This window comes from Bos taurus, chromosome 22 (assembly GCF_002263795.3).
Source record: "Bos taurus isolate L1 Dominette 01449 registration number 42190680 breed Hereford chromosome 22, ARS-UCD2.0, whole genome shotgun sequence".
Classification (NCBI taxonomy): Eukaryota; Metazoa; Chordata; class Mammalia; order Artiodactyla; family Bovidae; genus Bos; species Bos taurus.
The window spans coordinates 45,315,004-45,338,449 of NC_037349.1; the positions used below are offsets into that span (position 1 = coordinate 45,315,004).

General features: G+C 41.6%; 1 protein-coding gene across 7 annotated transcripts in view; it reads left to right on the top strand.

Annotated features, from left to right (window-relative positions):
- The window catches only part of ERC2 (ELKS/RAB6-interacting/CAST family member 2), a 980,761-nt gene that overhangs the window by 775,628 nt on the left and 181,687 nt on the right, over positions 1 to 23,446 (top strand). For 6 of the 7 annotated variants that reach the window (XM_024982903.2, XM_024982905.2, XM_059879783.1 and 3 more), the window contains one exon: positions 5,736 to 5,870. In XM_024982903.2, coding sequence (XP_024838671.1) covers positions 5,736 to 5,870 — 135 coding nt within the window. Of the gene's footprint in view, positions 1 to 5,735; positions 5,871 to 21,773; positions 21,840 to 23,446 lie in introns of all 7 variants that reach the window. The other variant, XM_059879784.1, reaches the window with a different exon arrangement.

Consider the following 23,446-nt stretch of genomic DNA (forward strand, 5'->3'; position numbering starts at 1 on the left):
TCTTCCTTATAGCTGTGTCCACACCAACTCTCACATCTTAGCTCAGAGGTCATCTGACCTATGCAGCCTTATCTGATATCCAGCCCTTAGCTAAAATGGATTTTTCCTGCCTCCAGACACTCAAGTAAACCAAGCCTTTCTCCTTGTTTTTCTTCTTATACTGTGTTACAGTCCATCCTGTAATTCCCCATATATTTATTTTTGCTTTGTTGCATGCATCTGGCCTGGGACCTTTCCATTCATAAACAACTATAGGACTCGAGTCAGAAACCTGGGTTTAAGTCCTGTTTCTGTACGCACTAGCTAAGCAATCATGGGCTTGGTTTCCTCGTCTGTAAAAGACGGCTCATAAGAATAGCTATCTCAGAGGATTCAATGAATGTGTTCTACTCAGACACTTAGCCTGACATGTAATTGTTCCAGTCTTGTGGTTGCAGGAGTTTGATGAGTGTTGAATGAATTTCTGTGCAGCTTCCACCATAGAAGGCATTCCATCAGTGATTCTCACTTACTCCCATAAGGTTCCCTGATGCTGAATACTCCCCTAATAGCTTCTTCATCCCCCTGCTTCATTCTGTCCTGCAAGAGTAACCCAAGCATTGGAACTCACACCCCGCTCACTTATGATTCACTGCTGTGTGGGCCTGTGGGTGTTCTGGAAATCCCTTCCCTTCTCACTGCTCAGTTGTTGCTCAGTTAAAGTTTCTTCATCTTTAACTCAGAGACAGGAACTATTGACCTTGCTCTGATTTCACAGAAAGAAGGCTGAAAGAAGAGTTCTGGACTATTTCGAATTTCCCTGGCAGGAAAGAGGCAGAAAAGAAAACCTGAGAGGAGAAAGTGTAATTGCTAGTATGGTATTATCTCCATATCCCATAGCAACAAATTTGTTATATATTTTTTTTCTTATTTAAACCATATTCATGAAGGTTTTATTGTTAAGTTGATCCAGATGACTGATCAAAGCATAGTTTGTTGTTGCCACCTTGCTAAAATATTTTTAAAGGCAGTTTTAATATTATACTTTTATAGCTACATATTGCTATTAAGCTATTGAGTCTATTACTAGTCAATCAAGGATTTTCATTTTGTTTCAAGAGCTCCTTGGATAAACTCTTCAGAAATGTCAAGAGCAGTGGAGTCTATGGCACCTTTTCACAGATGGTGTTCATCAAGGATTTTAGTTAATAGATACAGTTTCAGTTTTCCATGGTTGACTTTTGGTGCTAATGAAAGTATTCTAAAGATGCCTGCTCTTCCAAAGGCTAGAATATAGTAAGGAAATGAACCTCATGACACCCCCACTCTCTTTATTCTTAATGATGTAACTACCCAAAGACATGAAGTATTTCAGTAGGTCCATTTTATTCAAGAACAGAATATTTCTCAAACAAGAACAACTTGACTTCTGTAACAGTTCCAGAACTGTACATTTATCCTGCTCTCTCGTGTCCAAGAACAACAACAACCAAAAACAAAGGCATGATGGGGAAAGTTAAACCATCACATGAGAGTTACATACTCAACTGATTCATCATAGATGCTAATTCTGTATTTTTTCTTTTTATCTTTTCCAAATAGCCAGTATCCTTTCCATTCATTCCTTCATACACTTACACATTTATTCAACATACATTTACTTTTTATATATCAGACTGTGCTAGGTGGTGAATCCAAGGGTAATTCGCACCTAGCACTTTCCCTGAAGAGAATTTCAACCTAGTGGCGGAGAAAGCCAAGAAAGAATGCAGTTATTTACCATTCATAGAGATAAGTGCTGTGATGGAAGTAGTAGAATTCTGGGGAAGGCAGTAATCCCTTCCAAGGTGGACTTAAGGAAGGTGGTTCTGGAGGTGATAATGTCGAAGCTAAGACTAGAACTAATGGTTATAACCAAAGTAGAAGAAGAGGAGCATGTCATAAAAGGCATGACAGGAGCAGAGGATAGCATGTCCCTGGGCAGGGGAGGGGAAGGTGGGATGCTGGGAGGCGAACAGCAGTTACCTAACAAGAGCTTCCTAAGCTCTGCAGGAGATGGGGCTCTTTCCTGGGGACAGTGTGGAGTCTCTGGGAAGCTGAAGCCAGGTAGTAAGAGGTCTGATGTCACTCTGACTACAGATCGTGTTCGACTGGAGGCAAGAGTGCAGCAGGAAAGCTGTTAGGAACCTATTGCCCCAGAGAAATAAGGTGGCGTCTGGAAGAAAGAGGAAGTAGAAAATGAAATCTGATTAGATTTGTCTCAGCAGTCATGACATAATATAATAAAACAAATATAACACAGCCAAAGGTGAACGTGTCAGGTCAGCAGTTTGGTAAACTCTGAAAAGGAAATAAAAACGGGCTTTCATGAATTACTAAATGAGGCCATTAGTTCCCAAGAGCAGTGCTATGGAAAGCTATCTCGCTCCAACTCTGTATTAGCTTTCCTGGAATTTCACTTTTGATTGTCCAGAAGATGTGCTGTTTAAGGCTTTGTGGTGGGCACCTTGTATATCTGATGGCTACAGGGATATGAACCATTACACATGGAATCACCTGATGAACATGTTTGAAATTATTTGAGCAAGTGTAATCCTTGTTCCAATCCTTAAAATTTTTCTGCAATTTTTCTTCCATCCCCCTTTAGGGAGTGTTTATTCATAGCTTCCTATCCTTATAGACCATTCTTGGCATGTTAGGAAACCAATATAATTGGGTGGAGATAAGGATAGGTAGTGTGGATTGAAAAAACATTAAGAGCTCCATTTCCAATTTGATAATTAAGTGAGCAGGATCAGTCAAACGTTTTTACGGAAGGGGAAACTAGAAACCAGCCTGTAAGCAATCGGTCACAGTTTAGGGGATATGCTACAAGCTAGATAAATAAAAATGGTCTAAAGTATCAGGCTAAACTCTCATTTTTCGTCTCCATTTCACACTCTTCTCTTCCAGCCCAGACTAATCAAAAGAAGCCTCTTCCGCTCACAATTGCTGTGTGTACATTTCCCCCAGATCTGCTATTCACATGAACAACATGGTTTATTTATATTTCAGCACCAAATTGGAAAGATGACATCATTCATTTACAGTCTTTATCCCATGACATGCCTATTCTCCAACACCTCATTTCAGCAGACACATTTAGGACCGCATATAGCATCTTGTTTAGCTTGTACATTCTTTTATGGGATACAGTTCAAAGGTAGGGAGCTTTAAGCTTGTCACTGTAAGAAAATAATCTCATAAAATCACAGGAGCTTCCCCAAAGGATAAGGATATTATGATGTTTACAATAGCAGGGTTATTATTTGTTCATTTAGGCTTCATCACTCATTCTTGGGTGAGTCCCTTTCTTCTTGACCATAGCAGATCTTATAACTCCCTTCAGACTTTCGGAATTCTTTTAGAAGAAACAATTCCAGATTTATTAGATCGTGAGTTCAAAACTGCAGGCTCCTGACGATACTGGAATTTTAGGTGTGAACACGACATTTCACAATCTCATGCACGAGTACAGGCCGGTAGGGGAGTCTCAGCATTTGGTTGGCAACAGCTCCACTGGCTGCTCTTTCTCACAACATATAACGTGTCCGTTGGGTCTTCTGACACTTTAAGTGGACACATGAAGGCTGGAAATGCTATCAGCTGCCAGAGGTTGCCTGGGATTTTTTTTTTTTTTTTAGGTGGCTCTTTCCCTCTATTTTTATTGTCTTTATCCATATACTTGCATTTTTTTTTTAAATGTCTACTCTGGGGCCTTTCAAATATTGTACACATTTAAAACACTGGAGTGAGTAAATCATGAGACATCCTCTGTCCTACAGAACTGGAATGTGAAGTCAGTTTCCAAAACTTAACAGAACCAAAGCATTTGTGAGAAAGCTATTTCTACCTGTTCAGCTGTTTGCCTTTTTTTGCTAGCAACATGGCAAAGAGAAAGGCCTCAAGATTGAGAATTGGAAGGTCCAGATTATCTCCATGTTCTATGTCAAGAAAGAAAATCTATGCCTTGATTTTCCAGCTATAAATGAGGATAGTAATAATTCCCCCAGGAAAGTTTTGAGGATAAATTAGGTCATACATGAAGAACACTACAAGAATAGACTGCTAGGTCCAGAATTGTTATCCGAGTATTGTTTATGTTACATACTAAAATTCCAACTGTCTGAATGCCCTGCCAAACTCTGACTTTCAGCTCTCTTAAAGCGTTGATGGCTCATTGTCATGAGCCACCAGTGGGGTTGTTATGGCAACTCACGAGATGTCCTCAATTCTTAATGACCTTCCCTGGCTGAAGACAATTGGGTTGCTCACCTCCAGAATGACAGTGGCCCTCAAAATTATGGCCTCTTCTTTCTTTGAGTCACTTGTTACAGCAACATGTATAATGTTATCTGTATCTACTTGGCCCTGTGTTAGACGCTGGAGAGAGACTGATGAAAGAAGCAGCCTCAAGTTTACTGACAAATGGACGGACGAATCCGTGGTCAGAGAGGTGTGGTAAGCAGGAGGTACATGTCACCTGGTCTCAAGGGCGGGGTCAGGAAAAGGCTGTGCATTAGCCTGACACAGAAACTAGAGGCAGGGAAAGGTGGCTGGGGCAGCTGTCACAAACAGAGGAAACAACATGTATTAAGAAGGAGAAGTGTCTTCCAGTAAACAATGACAATAGTAATAGTAGCATGACTTTTATTTCAAGCCCATTATGTACCAGATTCTGGACTGACTTGAAATTCATTCTCTTCACAATACTTTGTCCTCACAACAACCCCAGGGAAGGGGTTCTACTACTCCCATTTGAAAGTTGAGGAAATTGGGGCATAGAAATAGTTAATTCTCAAAAGCCCATGTACCCATTGAAGAGGTGGTTGAACCCAGATGGCCTTATCTCCAAGCCCACACTTGGAGTCTCTGCATTTCCCAGCTTTCTGAGCTGGATATTTTTATCTGCCTTTCTAAGTGGACTTCAGGCAGTTTTGTGGATTCTGTGACCTTTGTTAGCTCAATTGATCATTGGTCTCTTTCTTGCCTTGCATAATAAAACCATATAGTTCTGTAGCCCTTGGAGTTTAACTCTGACACTTAGTTGCCTCGTGTGACAAACATAGCAAGGAGTAAAATTAGAGTGGTTAACTCTTCTCCATCAGCTTTGCTTTCTTTGCCTTAATTTCCCTAAAGAACGACATTAGTTAAAATGTCCATAGAGAGCCATTGCCCTAGAAGTCATCCTAGCAACAAACCAGCCCCATCAATATTTTTGCGGTTGGCAGCCTTTTGGTGGGCTTCTCTGCCTTGTCTTGCAGGACGACTGTTGTCTGTAGCTCTCTGTCTCCTTCCAGGTCTTTCCCATCTTTTCATTCAGGGCTTCGTTCTCTTGCTTGCTCTAGAGCGTAAGACGTGATGGTTGGCGGTATGTTATTGCAAGCTTACTATGGATCTGTGTGATCGCTTGATAACACAAAGCACTTTAGCATGTGTCCATTTATTGGCTTTTAAATCACGTGGGGGAAGTACACTTATGTCTGTGAATGTCTGTCCGACAACACAGCGGATTCAGTGATGTGACAGAACCTCTGTCACCAAAGCTAATGGAATGGTGCTTTCTTTATTAAGTTTCCATTGAACTAAAAGTGAAAATCTCTGTTCCTAAAAAAAGAATAATGGGAGCCCTACAGGTGTTGTAATTATGCCCTGACCCCTCTTTTGCTGGTCTTCCAGCTCCTGATGGAATCTTCCCTGGTTTGTGTTCTGTGCAGACCCAAAACAGGATGAAGCTGATGGCAGACAACTATGATGAGGACCACCATCACTACCATCACCACCACCACCACCACCACCACCGGTCTCCTGGGAGGTCGCAGCATTCCAACCACAGGCCCTCTCCTGACCAGGTCAGTTTCATTGCTGCTTACCTCTAAGACCCCTTTTACCCTTTGGATATTTTAAGATAAAATAAATAATCCTCAAGAAATAATAAACAGCATAAAGTGATATGTTCTTTGAACTGAAACTAATAGCTTTGGTATTTATTTCCATCACTCAGGGAATCTAAATGTTTTCCTTTCTCCTTCCTCTTTAAGGTTTTGTCTGTTCTTGTTTATGTTATGCATTTTCTTTCCTCCTCTCCTTTCTTTTTCATAGATATGTAGTCTATTGCTGGCACAGTATCTAGTGGTGGGTTACTTTAGAATGTTGTTTTCAGAGTTTTAAGAGAAAGCACTTTGTTTCCATGAGCTTGCCAATCAGAGAAGCCGTGAGTTTGCTGAGCACTGTCCTAGAAAATCCCTTAGTGATGCAAATTAAAAGTGGGGTAAAACTACATGAAAAGAGATCAGTTTTGCTTGCATTTTAGCCAGTGAAGTCAAGGCGTCTGGTTTATTTGATTTGGACTCTGTTTTCTCGCTTACCTAAGTAAAGAAGTGAAGAGATGGCTTGACAAAAACACAGTTCTCCTGCAGTTTTCAGTGATATTCACCTTCACCCACCAGATGCAAAAACTGTTTACATGTTTAGCATTAAAATTCTTGAAGGTAAATTTTATGGATATTATGAAATTAAATGCAAATTAGCAGGATATCATAGTCAATGTTAATAGTGTTTCCTCTTTTATCATACTGTGACCTTTTTAAAAAGTAGTGTAACTTATACAATAAATTTCAAGAGAGGTGGGGGTCATAGGTAATGGAATGGAATCATCTAAATGCCTTTGTTATATATTTCTAAATAGTGAGGAACGAGATTATTTGAATTACCTGTGTGAGGAAGGGTTTCACTATTTATAAAAGGAAGGGGTACTTGCTGAACTCCTAAAATTTTTTCAGATAACTCTGTTTCCTTTTTACCTCATGTTGTTAGCATCCCATAGGAGAAGTTAAGATTCCAAGTCTCCAAGAATTTTACTAGCAAGTGGTACAATTCCAGAGGGCGCTATTTATATAGTTCACAACATAAGACATACCCCGTGGAGCTGTGCAGTAAGGTAGCTCCAATCAGAGCGATCTTCACCCTCAGCTTGGCCCTGTCATTGTCCTGGGAAACATTTGCCCTCAGAGACCTCAACCCTGGAAAGGATGTTCACACAGGACATCTTAGTTTCTGAAGCTAAGTATAGAAAGGTACCGGTTTATGTCATTAACTCTCAAAAAGGGTTCTCAGTTTGGAAATCAGCAAAGTGGAAAGTGAGATTGATTTTATGTCATTCTCCTGAATGTCTGGTTTTGGTTTAATTTGGTTTTATTTAGTCAGTTATCATCCCTCACAACCATCACCACTTTCCCACATTCACCTACCCCAGTGTACCTGGCATCCTGCTAATTCATTCTCATTCTTGATCCCTGCTCTTTGCTCCTTGACCTTCTGCCTTGGGAAATGAGTGTAAGATTTTATTGGTACTAGAGACCACCCTGGACTTTCCCCCAGAGAAACAGGAACAGAGAACACTATAGCGATAGAAAAAAGGATTTGGACCCAAACTGGGGGAGTGGGTCACACAAGCACCTGCTGAGATAACAGTCTTGTTACATCACTGAGACACATATGCTAATGTGTCATGCTAGAAATACAGCATCGGTTCAAATTTATCTGCCTTGTGATGCTATATTTTTATTTTTTATAAAAGATAGCCTCCAGATACTTTTCTAGAGGTCTTTAATCATTAAACTAGAGTACTTGCCTGTTTGGTTGACTTCTGTTGGTTGACAGACACTAGCAGTTGTTATAAGACAGAGATCATTGCTCAGGTGTGGTGCCCTCCACAGAAGAGTTAGCATTCCTTGAGAAATGTCTGGCTAACATACGTGGTCAGGACCTCTTGTACGTTGCCAATTATTAGGAAGGTGGTGATGACCTTCCACTTTCACATTCTCCATCTCAGTAAGTACTGTAAGCAACCCATTAACATAAAGGCAGAGAGTGTCACCCTCTTCCTCAGAGGAAAACTCCACTGAGAGGAGGAGGCCCTCAATAGCTGGGAGTCCTTTGCTCATTCAACTGAGGCTTGGAGCACCTATCCCATGATGGCCACTTTACTGGGCCTGGGTAAGGGAATAATGGATAATAGCCTTATATTCAAGGAGTTTATGTCTGGTTTCGATTAAAAATCTGATGTCTCATTCATTTCTGTTCAGGATAATGTCAGAACAAGACAGATAACACGTAGTTTTAACTTAATTAGGGGGCCCGTGACTTAGGAACTACAGTGGGGTTCACTGTGAAAGTGAAATATCATTCATCAGAAGGATAGCTTTTGTGACTTTAAATTGGAGTCAGCAAGGCTGTAATACTCCCTTGGTGTATTTTTTCAGTCAGAGGAGGAGACTCAAGTTGGGAGCCCTCGTAGGAGGAGGTTGACTCCAGAGATGGAGCTGGCAAGACCTCCCTGGGCTGGTTAACCTTTCTGACCAGGTATTCCTGCTCTTGGACAATGATGCTTCCCCCTGTGTGGGATATGGAGATTCATATTCACCAACTTATATATCAATTTGTGCATCATTATAAATCTACATCCCAGTCTGTGACAGTCATTGAAAGGCTGGGAAGTCTTTCCCAGTTGATTACAAAAGCGACACATAATCGTGTAAGCATATATACTAACATGTATGGAGTGGAGCTACTTCTTAGAAGATAGTGACAGCTTTATATGAGTATGTGACAACATTAGAGGCTGAATAATGGATTGATTTGGATGAGATTTGAACTAAGCGTTCATGATATGCCCCTATTAAATGAACCCGACTTAAAGGGGAAAATTCTCTTTGAGGGATTCCTGATTCCCTTCCCATGAATGTTTTAGCCCTAACTTTCCTGTGGCCATGAGCGTTGACCACCTATACCTTATAGATGAGGAGCTCCAAAGTGTTGACGTTAACTTTTGAGCTAAGAGGTCAGAGCACATGAAAATGAAGAAGAAGAAAAAAAAAAAAAATCAGCCACTTTGCTACTTTCCCAGAGAAACTAATTTTTCCTTAGGAAACTCAATTTAAGTATTGCCAGGTACTTGCAGAGTTAGATTCTTTTCCCACTTCTTCTCTGACCCTCTCTCTTTTACTATGATTTTGCTTTCTCCTTGGGAGAAACTGAATCCAAGGGTTATAAGTCTAGACTAGCCTTTCCCAAAGTAACTTTTGGAACATTAGTCCCATGAGGAAGGTTTGAAACAGAGAATCAGTGGGTAAAGAATTTGGGGAAAGTGCTGCATATTATAACATAATCTTGGAGAGTCTTGGTGCAATTAAGAGATCAAAGGATCCATAAAGTCATATAAGAAAGCAAGTTCTCCAGTTTTATTTAACCCAGAATTTCCCAGACTTACTTGATCATGGAATCTTTTTTCTTCTTCTTTTCAAGTAGCATCTGTGCTCTGAGGAATACTGTCCTCAGAGTATCATTTGTAGAAAAAGACTACCCAGCTTAAAACATGGCTGATCCAGTGCCCATTGGTGTTGTACATCAAAAGATAGACTTTTGAGGCAAATTTTCCTTATGGTTTACATAGCAGAAAATGAGAGTGTTCACCTCTTAGGATTCTTTTTTATTTCAAGACAATGGCATCTGAGAAGGAGTTATACCACCAAAAAATCAATTGATTGCAGTTAAGGGAACCATCATAAAAGTGAGGACCCAAGAAAGTGAGAATAATCATACATGCACATCTCTTCAGGGATTGAAAATGCATGTGATAAGGGGAAGGAAATATGGAGAATATGTAAGAGAATTCAGTGGGGTGTGTCAGTCCAACAAACTATAGACCCCCATCCAAGAAAGGAGCAGTTAATAGTTCGTGCCCTATGACCCCCGAGAATGACCATAGTCATTGAATATGTTCAAGTACAACATTCAGAGAAGTCCCACTAATGCATTAGGAAAACTTTCAAACCAAGAAGTGGGCACGCAAGCAGACAAGAAATATTTCCCATGATATAGGCTGCTGGTGAGCTCTGAGAAATAATTAAGACCAAAGACTTAGTTGTACCTGCTGGAGACACATTAGTGATTTTATTTTTAGTAAAGTTACCAAGACCAATTTTAGAAAAGCTAAGTGGAAACTCAACTTCTCCCACATGCCCTCTGGACCTGCCATCATCACTATCTGTTATTTTTAAGTAGCATTTTTCCTTGCCTTATCCAGGATGCCAAGATTTTTTACTCATTTTCCCAGGCATTGTGTAGCTTTTATAGTCATAGTTCATGATATAGTCCTTCCATATAGTCCTTCCAGTGCCTCCCAGGTATGGACCAACCCCATGGATAAGAAAAGCATGGCATCAGAGTGAGCACCACACTTCAGATGACTCAAAACACCAGACTCGTTCAGGTTGCCCTTGGCTTCTAGAACTCCCACTACTGTGCTTGGGTTGAATGTTGGGTCTTTAAAGACCTGGATCTTACTTCTTTTTGGTGCAAAACGTACCTCCAATTCTTAAAGCATCTGGCACTCTGATTCTAATTTGTGGGGACCTAACTGGCAAAAACCTAAACACTTTTTCCGTGTTGGAACCCCAGAATATGTGGTCACTTTCAAAGCCCAGAACTTGTCTCTCCTCTCTCTGGCTCTTTCTTTGAATATAAATGCTCACTCACTCACAGGAGTTAGAAAGGCCAAGGAATTTTGACTACCTTGAAGACTTTCAGATTTCCAATTAGAGTTTAAATTTCACATTTTGCTTATAGAAATCTTACTTGTAAAGGATGGCTACAGAGTCCAGGAGCATGGAGGCATAATACTTATTAGATTTATTATGGGAATTTTTGATTGAATTTTATGTCATATTCATACTCTCTGTTACATATTCCAAAGCATAGTTGTACCTGTCTGGCTCATAGTAGGCACTCGATAAATGTCTGTTGAATGAGTTCTTCCTATAGTACCTCTGGGAAATAAGAAGGGCAGATGGGAGTATCCCCATTACATAGATAAGGACACTGGAGCTCAGGGAGGCTGATATCTATTCAGAATCACATACCTGCAAATCAACAGGCCCCAGAGAAAGGTCTGTATCTCTGAATGCTGTACCTGGAGCAAACCTCCTTGGATGTCAGTATGGATCTATTTATGCAACCATGTGTACTAAATATGGTTTAATTACAGTATCAACTTCCTCTAAATGCAAATGTGTATTTTCAGTTTCCTGTCCAGTTGTAGTAAATTTTATCTCATTTTGGTTTAGTTTTCAAATTTGAATTAGAATTTCATCCCATCGGTTCTCTTTCCATTTGCCCCAGCTTTCATCAACATTATTCCCGTTCTTCTGTTTGTGATATTCAGTTCATTTTCCCCCATCCCCCCTGCCCTTTACTTTTCTCCATACCTGCTGTCACTGTGCCAGTGAAAATGTGGCTTCTTACAGCTCTCCCACTGCCCTCGAGGCACCAGAGTGAGGCTCTCAAGGAGTAGAGAGCCTGGCACAGAGAGGGAGAGGAATTGCTCTGGGTTATAGCGGGCCCTGGGCGGTGAATCACCAGGATCCACATTCCTTTGCTCGCTCACCCGTGAGCCTGTGTACACACAAGGCCCGGGACCAGTCAGGCTCCCAGAGCAGAGTAGAGGGTGCTTCCCTTGGCTCGAGGCTGCCATCGGACCAGCCAGGGCTCTTGGAGGGCTTTCAGATAGTGACCTCATTGTGACAGAAGCTGGGTTAGCTATTGTACATCTTCCACTTCAGGGTGTCCACTCTCCTAATCTATTCCTAGAAAATTGATTGCCCCAATCCTAAATGTTACTGACTCCACTTGGCAGTTTCCAGAACCTACCTGCAGATGTAAATAGTGGCTTTGGGCCCCTTCTCTGCTGCTCCTGTTTACTCTGTGGTCCCAGTATGTGTTGGCTCTCAGCTGAAACATGGGTTTGTACCACTGGACACATTTCAGAGGGCTGAATGTCCACTTCCATTTTCTGCTGAAAATTCCCATTGATTATGCTTGAGACACATGTTATTTTCCCATAAGCTGCCAAATACCTTGTTCACTAGAGAACCCAGACATAGACATGGCTTTCTTTTCAAATTAGTGGTCTTGGGGTCGATATACAGATTATATTTTAAGATACCACAAAATTATCCCAGTGATCCCACCCATGCCGACTGCATCTATGCTCTGCTTCAGAGAGGCTGCAGCACTCGCTACCTTGGTTTTGACATTTCTGGTCTTGAAACATGTCCTCTCTACCCTCTTCTTACAGGCAAAAGAGCTATAAGGTAGAGTTAGATCCAAAAACGAAAACAAGCTTCTTGCTCTCTCACCCTCGCACCTCTGTCCGTACTGCACACACCCAAGCTTCCAGACTGAATTAGTCTGTGTCCTGCAGAGCATTCCCATAGGAGGGGAAATTCCAGCCAGCAGGTCCTTACTGAGATGTGACTGGAGAGAGGTAATAACATTTCCAAGCCGCATGAGTTTCTTGGTCCCGGACGTGTCTTGTAACCATCCCCACCCCTGCTGCTTTTCTCCTCTTCTTCCACCTCCCCAGGGCTTTGATTTTATGTCTGGGCAACAGGGCTTTGTAGAGTCTCACTGTCCACCCAGAGAAGGAAGCAGTCACAGCAGCCCCTCCCCGGGCCCTGTTACTTCTCAGAGACCCGACTCCAGGCCTCTGGATTCCCCACTCGCCCTCTCTGTGAAATGCCGGACGGGCTTCTGTGATTGATGCCCTGCTTTCCTTGCACTTTCACCAACAGATTAGCCAAAGTGCAGCCCTTTGAATTCTAACAAACAGACGAGGGGTTTAACTTGCTCCATTGCCCCCAGAAGATGGATTCTGTGTATAGAGTTGTTATTCCTAGCTTTTGCTTAGGGAGGGGAAAAAAAAGAATTTATTTTATGTTTTGAGGTTAAATGAATGTGGGATAAATGTATACATAGTGTCCTGTGTGTATATATGTATGTATAGCTATATGTCAGACGAACTGAGGACTTTTCCACATATGGAAGAATTTCTCAAGATCATGTTTAACTAGAAATTTCTCTCCCTAACTTCCCCTGTGTGTGTGTTTGAATGTTCATTATATATACATATATGTGCATGTGTGTGTAAATACATTTTCTTGTTTCCAACATAGAAGAAAAATTAACTCCTACATATCAGAATTTGCTAAAGTATAGTTTCAGGACAACCAAAAAGAAATTTGTTCCCCATGATGGTAACCTAATAAGAAAGGTAACATGTCATAGGATTTTAATATCAGTTTCCTATCCAAGTTAGTATGTCTGAAGCTTGACTAAACAAGAGACGATAGAGGTTCTTTGCATTGCAAATCTAATTTCATGGCCCGCTTCTTGGAAGAAGGCTTTGGGTTTTGGCTTCAAGTAGGGATGAAGCCTTCAAATTCAAAACCCATGAAGAAACATCTTGTTGGGCTGATGTTTATTGAATGGGAGAAGGGTCCAAAGATTTCAACTGTTCCTACTCTTGGGCCAGTCCTCTCCACATCGGAGTCAGAGAAATCCTGGAATGCATTTTGAACTATATCTTATGATCCACTTGCCTCTTTTCTTTTTGTAAACAGTTAATTTTCACAAGTGAAAATATAATTGACCTTTACCATTGTATCAATTTTAGATATACAACATATGGTTTGGTATATGGATATATTGTGAAATGATTACCAGAATAAGTTTAGTTAACATCCTTCACCACACATTGTTACAATTTTGTTTTCTTGTGCTTACTTGCCCCTTTTCAGATACTCCTTTTATCGCAAGTGGATTGGAAGATGCTGTGTTTAAAACTCAACAGATTTTTTTTTTCAAGTAAATGAAGTAGAAAGGTAGCTAGATATAATTTTTTTAACCCCTCAAAGAATACCCCAAATCCCCAAAGCTACTAAAACACAAGCCAGAAGGAATATGTGATTTCTCACCATTGGGAAATAAAGGTGGTAGTTTATTTGTTTGTTTGCTTTTAAGAGCAGAAGCTCTGGAATGACCCTGTCATGGCTCTCTGTGAGGCCACAGGTAGGAAAGAAATGAGGACAAATGTCTGCACTGCCGTGGGAGGTATTTAACTGCTCCTTCCTCTACTAGCTGTTATGTGCTCACCCAAGCATTTCAGTCGCAGGAGAGGAAGGGGGGAGGGGTGACACAGCCTTAGGAAAGCTGGCTGTGCGGATGAGCAAGTTATTGCCAAGGCTCTTTAATCTGGGTGTGGTATTAACTCCTTACATGTAAGCACGCAAGGGCACGATTTGATAAACCCTGCCAGGTAGGGTCTTCATGTCTGGGGAAAAAGACAGAGCTGCTTAATGCATCAGGATCCTCCTCTTAGAAAAGGGTTTTTCCTTAAAGGTAATTTGAGCCTATTGAAGATTTCAGTCTTACTCTATTTTGGATAAAGTTGTTTTTCTCCCCTTTCACTGATTCCTCTTAGTTTTAAACCTTGTGTGCAGTATTAGGGTTTCATTAAGAGATTTGTTGCAGCATCTTTTGAGTCAACGGGGGTTTTTCAGACACAGTCTACTCTCCCCAGCTTGTAGATGTAACTCATCTTGGCATTGCGGAAGGGTTGATTCCTTTTCAACTTGCTGCTTTAATCCGGTCACATTTGTCTAAGAGGCAGCTCTTTAGCTCCCCCATTGAAAGGGGGTGGCCAACTTTGAAAGGTCTGGAAGCAGGGAAATCCATTTTCTCTTGCTAAACACCATTGCCTTTCTTTTTTTTCTTGAACTGATGTAATAAGGGTCATGTTGGACTTCCATGCCCCAGGCACTTGCAGCACTCAGAAGATAAGGAACCACAGAAAAGAGAATTGAAAACATTCTTTTTTTTAATTTTATTTTATTATTTTTTTTAAATTTTATTTTATTTTTAAACTTTACATAATTGTATTAGTTTTGCCAAACATCAAAGTGAATCCACCACAGGTATACATGTGTTCCCCATCCTGAACCCTCCTCCCTCCTCCCTCCCCATACCATCCCTCTGGGTCGTCCCAGTGCACTAGCCCCAAGCATCCAGTATCGTGCATCGAAGCTGGACTGGCAACTCGTTTCTTACATGATATTTTACATGTTACAATGTCATTCTCCCAAATCTTCCCACCCTCTCCCTCTCCCACAGAGTCCATAAGACTGTTCTATACATCAGTGTCTCTTTTGCTATCTCGTACACAGGGTTATTGTTACCATCTTTCTAAATTCCATATATATGCGCCACTGCTGGGCATACACACTGAGGAAACCAGAAGGGAAAGAGACACGTGTACCCCAATGTTCATCGCAGCACTGTTTATAATAGCCAAGACATGGAAGCAACCTAGATGTCCATCATCAGATGAATGGATAAGAAAGCTGTGGTACATATACACAATGAAAACATTCTTTAAACGTACATGCACACACAGTGTCGAGGGGCAAGGGAATTTGGTTGCCCACTAGCCAGATTCTGCAAACTACTGTATTTGTGGAACAATAGCATTTGAAAAATTGTTTCAGCATCTGTATTTTAATGACAGGTGTAAACCATAGCTTTGAATAGCCCAGAGAGGTTAAAATAACTAAGGATGGTTTAACACACTGTCTGATCCTTTTTTACATACACCCTTTTGCCTTTGGTCTTAGCACAATATCAAATACATTGTTGTAATAGTGACAGCCTATGAAATGCCACCACCAAGGGCGGTGTGCCCAGTTATGTTTGTATACATGTTTAAGGTCTACAAGTCAGGTTAACTTACGTTCTCCAGTTTAATTCACAGAGCAGCCCTGTGAAGTATCAGGGCCTTCCGATTCTTTTTTCTTTCTGAGGCACTTGAGGACATGAAAAGTCAAGGGGCTAGGGGATTTGGTTGCCCACTAGCCAGGAAAAAGCAGAGTCAGAATCCTGCTAAAAAACACAATTTTCACTCTGTTTAACAAAGCCAAGCGTTAATGACTGATGGATGAGGGAGTGAAAATAAAGCCTGTCTCCACCCCACCCCTTTTTTATGGCTATCTGGCAATGGCTCAGCTTTTAGCAGATGTTGACTTTGGGCTCTGAAAATATATTCTTGGCCAGTGTACAACCTTCCAGCATTGTTATCTTCATCTGGGTATCTTGTATCTTTCAGCTGAGAGAGCTGGCACCATGCACTAGATTGGTTTGTCAGAATTAACTTTTGCTCGAAGGAAATAGAAAGCTAGTTTTCATGTCACCCTATAATGATAGTTGGAAAAAAATGAGAAAGTGCCTAAAGATGCTGCATTAGAAGTGAAGGAGAATGCCCCACAAGCTTCTCAAATGTTCTCCATGGCTTACCAAAGAGGATTTAGATGGCCCCCTGCCTCAGGGGTCCCAGTGTGGTAGACTTGCTGAGAACCAACCAGGCTGCACAGGCTTGCTTGCAGTCTCTGCCTCTCCCTTGAGAAACACCCCCCTGTATCTTTTAAAACATGGAGATTGCCCATCATGTTTCCCCTTAGCCAGGGCTGTTCGGCTTTCACCAAGTCAGGTTAGAAGAATAAATCACAAGTGCAGCTAGTGCCATGAGAAGGGGGACGGAACCATTCTGGGGAGAAACAAGTAAACACAATCTTGGCAGCCCCTAAGGAACTCTGAAATCCAGGCTGCCTTCTCTATTAGAGGAGTCAAATCATTCAGAAAAGCAGGGGCCAGTCCTTATAGGCTTTCTGGTTTGAAAATGCATGTTAAATTCCCACAGGTGCTGTGACAGAGTGTGAAGGGTATGGGGGTGCTTCCTTTTCCCTCAGGGACCTTGAAACTTGGCGGGGTGCTACTGATAAGCTGTATAAAGGACATCTGCCATATGCATGTGAGGTTGTCTTTCTTCGAAGAGCCAGAGAAACCCCACCTAAGTTGTACCATCCAGTCCCAACCAGGACCTTCAACAGCTTGGAAAGGGGCAACACGGAGTCCTAAGGACTTCGGAGCTGAGCTGAGCAGGACCCTCAGGTGTTTCTGGGGCCAAAATGAGGGCTTCTTTCTGTGGCTTCAAAGTTCACATGTCAGGAGGGTGAATCTTTGTGGTCAGATGGACTGAAATTTGACCCCTACTCCACAGCTCCTGGAGAAGGCGATGGCACCCCCACTCCAGTACTCTTGCCTGGAAAATCCCATGGATGGAGGAGCCTGGTAGGCTGTAGTCCATGAGGACACTAAGAGTCGGACACGACTGAGCGACTTCACTTTGACTTTTCACTTTCATGCATTGGAGAAGGAAATGGCAACCCACTCCAGTATTCTTGCCTGGAGAATCCCAGGGACGGGGGAGCCTGGTGGGCTGCCGTCTCTGGGGTCGCACAGAGTCGGACACGACTGAAGCGACTTAGCAGCAGCAGCAGCAGCAGCCGCAGCTCCTGGCCAAGTGTACTTCAGCGACCTACCTCATCTTTGTCCCTGAGCCTGCCTTCCCCTGTTCGCACAAAGACCCTCCCCAGCCCTGTGTCCTAGTGATTCTTAGTGAAGAAAGCTAAGAGCCGTCCCATTCTTTCTAACCTGGAGCTGGTGCTAATTCCTGCTGGCTCATTTCTAGCCCAGGTCAGAAATTAATTAGCATCTAGAAACACAGCACAGAACAGGTATCTGAATCTAGTAAGGGCTTGGCTATTCTTTGGGAGAACTTGTCTGCAAATGGGTACCACAGGCTATGACAAATCAAATTATCTAAGAGTTTGCAGCCATTCCTGACCTCGTCACATAAACAGAGACATCAACTTATGGGCTATGCATTCTAGGAGGCAGGAGAGGTGACAGACACGAATGTGAGGTTTCCAGAGGAAAGGTTTGGACTTGACCCAGAAAGAAAACACGTTAGTGCCCTGATAAGGCTTGATGCCCTTATCTCCAGGCTCACACCCCTTGCTTTCCTTTGTATACACTCTATTTCCCTAGTTCTGGCCAAGCCTGCAGTTTGGAAATGCTGAGAGTTGCTGCTTTGCTCAAACCCGGGCACAGGACACATCATATACCCAACACTGTGGTCTTGCTTCTGTGACTTGCGGAATGCTGGTGCTTGAAGTTTGCAGAAAGTATCAGAGGAGCCATGAACTTCTAGGAGGAGTAGGGGTGGATCTGGTGACTGCCCACGCCACACCCTGTCAGTAACCAGGAGGGTCACCCTGCTTGTCCCACTGGGAGGCCATGTTGAACTTCCTGGCAGAGACAAGTGGCTGAGTTCTTACAGAGGCAGTAGGCTGATTTAAAAGTGATGCTTCCGTAATTTCATTCTCATCTTCAGTTAGGATGAGTGTGACACTAAGGTCCTCATTAGGAACCTAGCCCTTCGATTTCAAGAAAAAAGCCAGCTATCAACTGAAAGAAAATTGCAGGGTTTTTAAAACATACACACACACACACACACACACACACACACACACACAACCAGCCCTGTGATGGGCTGAGGCTTGCCTGCTGGCTATACCAAATACCTCAAAATAGAGACCAATTAAAGGTTTACACTGGTCTGTTTATCAGGTCATATCACAGAGTTCCTTCCCAGACCTCCATGGCTGGGCTAATAAATGTCCCCACAACAAGTCTCCCATCTTGTCAGTGATGACTCAGTCACTTTGCTCTTAGATCTTGTCATCAACATAGCCCCTTGAGCAGCCCATCCGGTGAGGGATTTTGTTTTATCTCAGTATTTAGAGAACCCCATTAGAGCCTAGCATCTGGAACTAAGGATTTCCGTCAAGTCTTCATATCATCTCTGGAGCAATAGATACATCCTGAGTTTATTGGATAGTTAAGCCTCCTCCCTCTTTAAAACGGGCTTTGTGGTCACTGTGCTCTGGGCTTCAGCCCACCTTGGATGTTCCGTCCCCAGATGCTGTGGACAAAAGCAGACGGATGACAGATGGACTAGAGGCTTTTTTCTCATCCAGATATTTTGGCAACTCCTGGCATAGCAATCACTCACAGGGACAACACACAAGGGAGCAAACGCCAGGCAGCCTCCAGAAAGCCCGCTGCGAAGTCGATCTGAAAACAGAAAAACAAGGGAGGGAAACTGACTCTCTCAGGCCTGATAGATGCATTTTAAAACTTCAAGAATTTCCAAATAACTTGGCATGAAGTTAGGGATCAAGTGACATTTATCTGGTTTTTATTTTTTTGGTCCCCAGATTTACATTTCTGGGCAGTAAGGTTGCCGAACAAATTAATATTTGCATACAAAGATGCAGGCGGTGCAGGAGTCAGACAGCTGCGAACGTTTGGAAATATCTGGGGCTCCGTCTCTGATTAGCTCCTGCATTTTTGTTTTTTTATTCCCCAAGCAGACACTCACTCTGACCCAGATCACTTGGTGATTAGGGTCAATTCATGTTTAAGCTTTGAAGATTAGAGAGACCAGAAATGGCCACCACTTCCCTTTCTATTTTCTTTTAAATACTTTTAACTTCAGAAACTAGGAACTTGAAAGATATGCATAATATTCTGAGCACACTGAAGGAATTTATCCCCATTTCTGCCATGTTAAACGTTAGCAAAGTTTATATTGGACTGTCATATTTCTTTACTTTATTCACCAGCATACAAGACGTCGATCTCAACATCTGGCTTTTAATAACCCTCGACATCTGGGAGCTCCTTTTTATTCCTATGGTGGACGAGGCACGGTAGTGATATTGGCAGTGTGTATTTTCGAGCTACAACTCCTGTCTGCTTCAATCATAATTAATTACCACTTTTTAATATATTTAATTTGCTAAAAGTAATTTGCATTAGACCACACTTCACCGTTAGGAAAATAGTTATAGATTTTGGTGGCAGTGGCTTTCTTTCCTCCTTCCTTCTTCTTTTTCAAAATTTAAAACATCTTTGGATTTGAAACAAACTGGATGTCTACATACTGTTGGTTTTAAATGCAAAATGAAATAAACTGCTCAGCACAGGGAATGATTTTACAGCCATTCAGAAGCAGTCAGCAGGGACTGTAGGCTGCATTTTGAGGAAAACAGCCTATTTTTTTGTGTGTGACTTTGGCATCTCTCTGAGTTTTCCTGCAGCAGAGACTTTGGGAATCAGGAACCTTATAATGAAAGCTAGGACCTCCATCCAGAGAATATACTTACACACATACCCACACCATTCTGCATTGAACTGCAAGGAATTGCTAGACCCTCTGAGACCCATTTGTGGATGCTTGAGGGGTCCCCTGCTATACTTTCCTTCTTTATTAGCATAAAAAAGGACATAAACTTTTCTTTTCTGCAGGAACTGAGAGAAAATTGAATGAATGTAAAAATCCATATTTCTCCAATTAGGTAGGGAAAAGGGAGGTTCATTGCCAGGAGCAATTACTAGACTGTGTAGTGGTAAATAGACGCAGGTAAATTTTACATGAGAAGGAGACCCAGGTAAGATGATCAGTTGAACTTATGTGGGGCCAGAATATTACTAGCCAAACTGTCAGTGCAAATTCATACTGAGTTGTCCAATTCAGACTGTGTGCAAATGACTTGATTGACTCAAATCAGTGGGACATTGTTAATTCTTTGGGCTGTAGTCTGGTGAACTCCCTTTGTCAGAATAATATTTTTAAATATACAAAATAAAATTCACAAAAATATAAGAGAAATCATATGAAAACTCATTTCAAAGACCATAGATCCAAATTCTTGAGCAGATAAAATCACCATAGCCTTGTTGGCAAGATTAGGTCAAACTGTATGAAGTTGCTGTTTTTCTAGACCCAAAATGGCCAGCAGTGGGCATTTTCATATAATTCAACCTGATATTACAACAGCTTAAGCAATATGGATACATATTGTGAGAAGATGCTTCAAGTTATTGTTTTTCCTGTTCCTGATTTTCAAAACACAGAAGACAATCATGGGAAAACCTGGTTTTGTCAGGGATTTGTTAAAAGACACAGCTCCCAAATTACGTGTGAGACCAGGATATGAACCACTGAGTTTTCTACACTTTGTTTCTATCCTTGCAGTGAACAGTGAGAATTCTTGTTCAAAACACGACCTTGTGATGGCAGATATACTTCTGTCTGTATAGATTCAATTGCCCTGCCCATCCACCTCTTCACTAAGTGAGGAAAATGGCCTGAACCATTCTGGAAATGTTTTCAACAAGAATTCAGACCAAATAAGTTCCCATTTATCCACAGTTGAGCACAATTTTAAGTTAAACAAAACTTGCTTTCTACAAGCATTTTACTGAATTGAAAGTTTACTCTCTTTGCTTTGAAACTTATTTGATGGCAAATGTATAATCATTCCGTGCAAATGTATAATCGTTCCATGGTGGGCACATCCTCTTTTACGCTGAGAGTAAAATAGAACCTGACAAATCCAGAAGATCACAGTATGTTTGAGCCTTTGTGAAATAACCAATGTCAATTATCGCATGCTACAGAAGTTCGTTCCACCCAAGTTGGTGGAATTTTGGTTTTTTTTTTTTTAATTCTTCTTCAGCCTTTATTGATACTTCAAGCTTAAGAGAAATTAAGGGTATTTAGTTACTATAATTACTTCTCTGCTTACTTAAAAGGTTTAATCTACTCTTTAGGCATATGCAATTCAGATTGCATGCTTTCCAAAAAAATAATCATCTGCTAATGTAGACTAATTTTAATCTTCTAATCCATTCTTGACACAGAGTCAGAGCCTGGTGGGTGGAATGTTTTTGTGTGGGGGTTGCCATAGATACAAAACTCAGTTATGTATTTGACAAGTCAGTGATGTGGAACTTGAAGTTACTATGGATTTTTTTTTTCCTCGCTCTTTAAGATTAAAAAACAAAGTGAAGATCAGTGTGCCTTTGCAGTGCATCCCAGTGTGACTAACCTTCTCTTCTTTCATTCCGGCGCTCCCCTCCTCTCCGTGCACCTTCTTACCCCTGGCCGGCCGCAGGATGACGAGGAGGGCATATGGGCGTAGCCGGGCCTGTAAACCAAAGTTCCAGTTTTGTTTTGAGGGGTGAGAAAACCATCTTTTATATCATTTTTCTTTTAAAAATTGTATTCTAGTGTTGTATTGTGTGCGTGCTCAGTTGTGCTCACTGCTGTTTGTGATGTGCCCTGTGTTTGCTTCTGCGTGCCGTGACCACCCCCAAGAGCTCCCTCCTTCATATCCCCCCTCCCTGCAACCACATTATTGTTCTGCCTTGTTGGGGCTGGGTTGAGCACCATCCAAATGTTTCTATGTTGTTTAAGATGTAAACTCTGCCCTCATTAGGATTTATCCACACTTTTAAAGGCATGATTGTGGACTCAGAAATTGTCACAGTTCTCCAGTCATGGTTTTCAGCCGACTGCTTGCTCTTACCAGATATGCCAGTGCGGTCCAACTCCCATGTCCTTCTGGTGGTGTCAAATGTTTGGTAAGGAATAAGGAAAACAAAGCTATTTATCTTCATAGAGCTGAAACTATCATGTGTAAGAAGCCCATTTAATGAACTGTACTCTCTTCTATGGCAGTTCTGAAGAAAACACAAGGAGCAAGGCATAGTAATGGTGAACGGGTAACTCTATCTCTTTAAATGAACTAGAACAGAAATGTTAATGTTGACAGACTCATAAGTGGTTTTATATCTGTTGCTTTTTGACAATTGCGTGCCTATAGTTTTGCATTATTTTCATGCATTATGTTTTTTCGGAGGATTTTGTTTTTTTAAAGATTGATTTTTATCTATGCAAACCCACTGTTTATTTCTTGGCTGTCTGCATTATAGTTGAATAGTGGTGCATGTAATGTTCTGTGTTATTAATATAAAATGGAACATTGAACTCTGTCGACTTTTGCCATTGTGAATCACACCTCTCCAGGATACTGCAGGCTGTTTAACACCAAGTCACAAATGCTCTGGAGCTGAATATATCTACCTATGGTGACACAGACTATTCTGTTGAAGTTGGTGACAGTGTATATGAGCATATATTTATATATATATATATTCATAACAAGAAATGTGGTAGATTGTGTGCCATAGTCACAAGTACTCACCATGCAGTTCTTTTTCTGGGACAAATGTGAAATGCCCCAGGTCTGTGATTGGAGAGGTGGTTCTTTGGGATAAGTAAACAGGTGTGCCCTTCTGCAAGTCTTGTGCTCATATTATGTAAACAGTGGTTCTTGGGATGAATTTGAAAATAGTAACTTGTGTGTTTCGCCTGTGGGTGACAGTTTTCATTGATATTTTTCACTGCTCAGTTGAACCCATCGAAGGTCCCATCAGTGAGTCAGACTGCTTTCTCTGGTCCTTCAGGGAACACACAGAGGTTTGACTTTCATTTACAGCATCTTTCCGCATAGTTATAGATGTAACACTTCCTGGATCCGTTGACCACCAGTAGAGCCTGCTTCCTGGTCACATCTCCCCTTTTCTCCCCCCTTCTCCCTTTCCTTAGTAAAGAGGGAAACAGTACAGAATTAACTCTTCCAGATGCAAAGTGGTTCCAAAGGGAAACTTGTTGATATAGGGAGGTAGGGAAACCAGAGAAATGCTAAAATTTGTCTTAGAGACTCCCTATCTGGAGAAAAGTTTAAGAGAAATATGGCCTTTACTCATATGGAATAGCTAATAA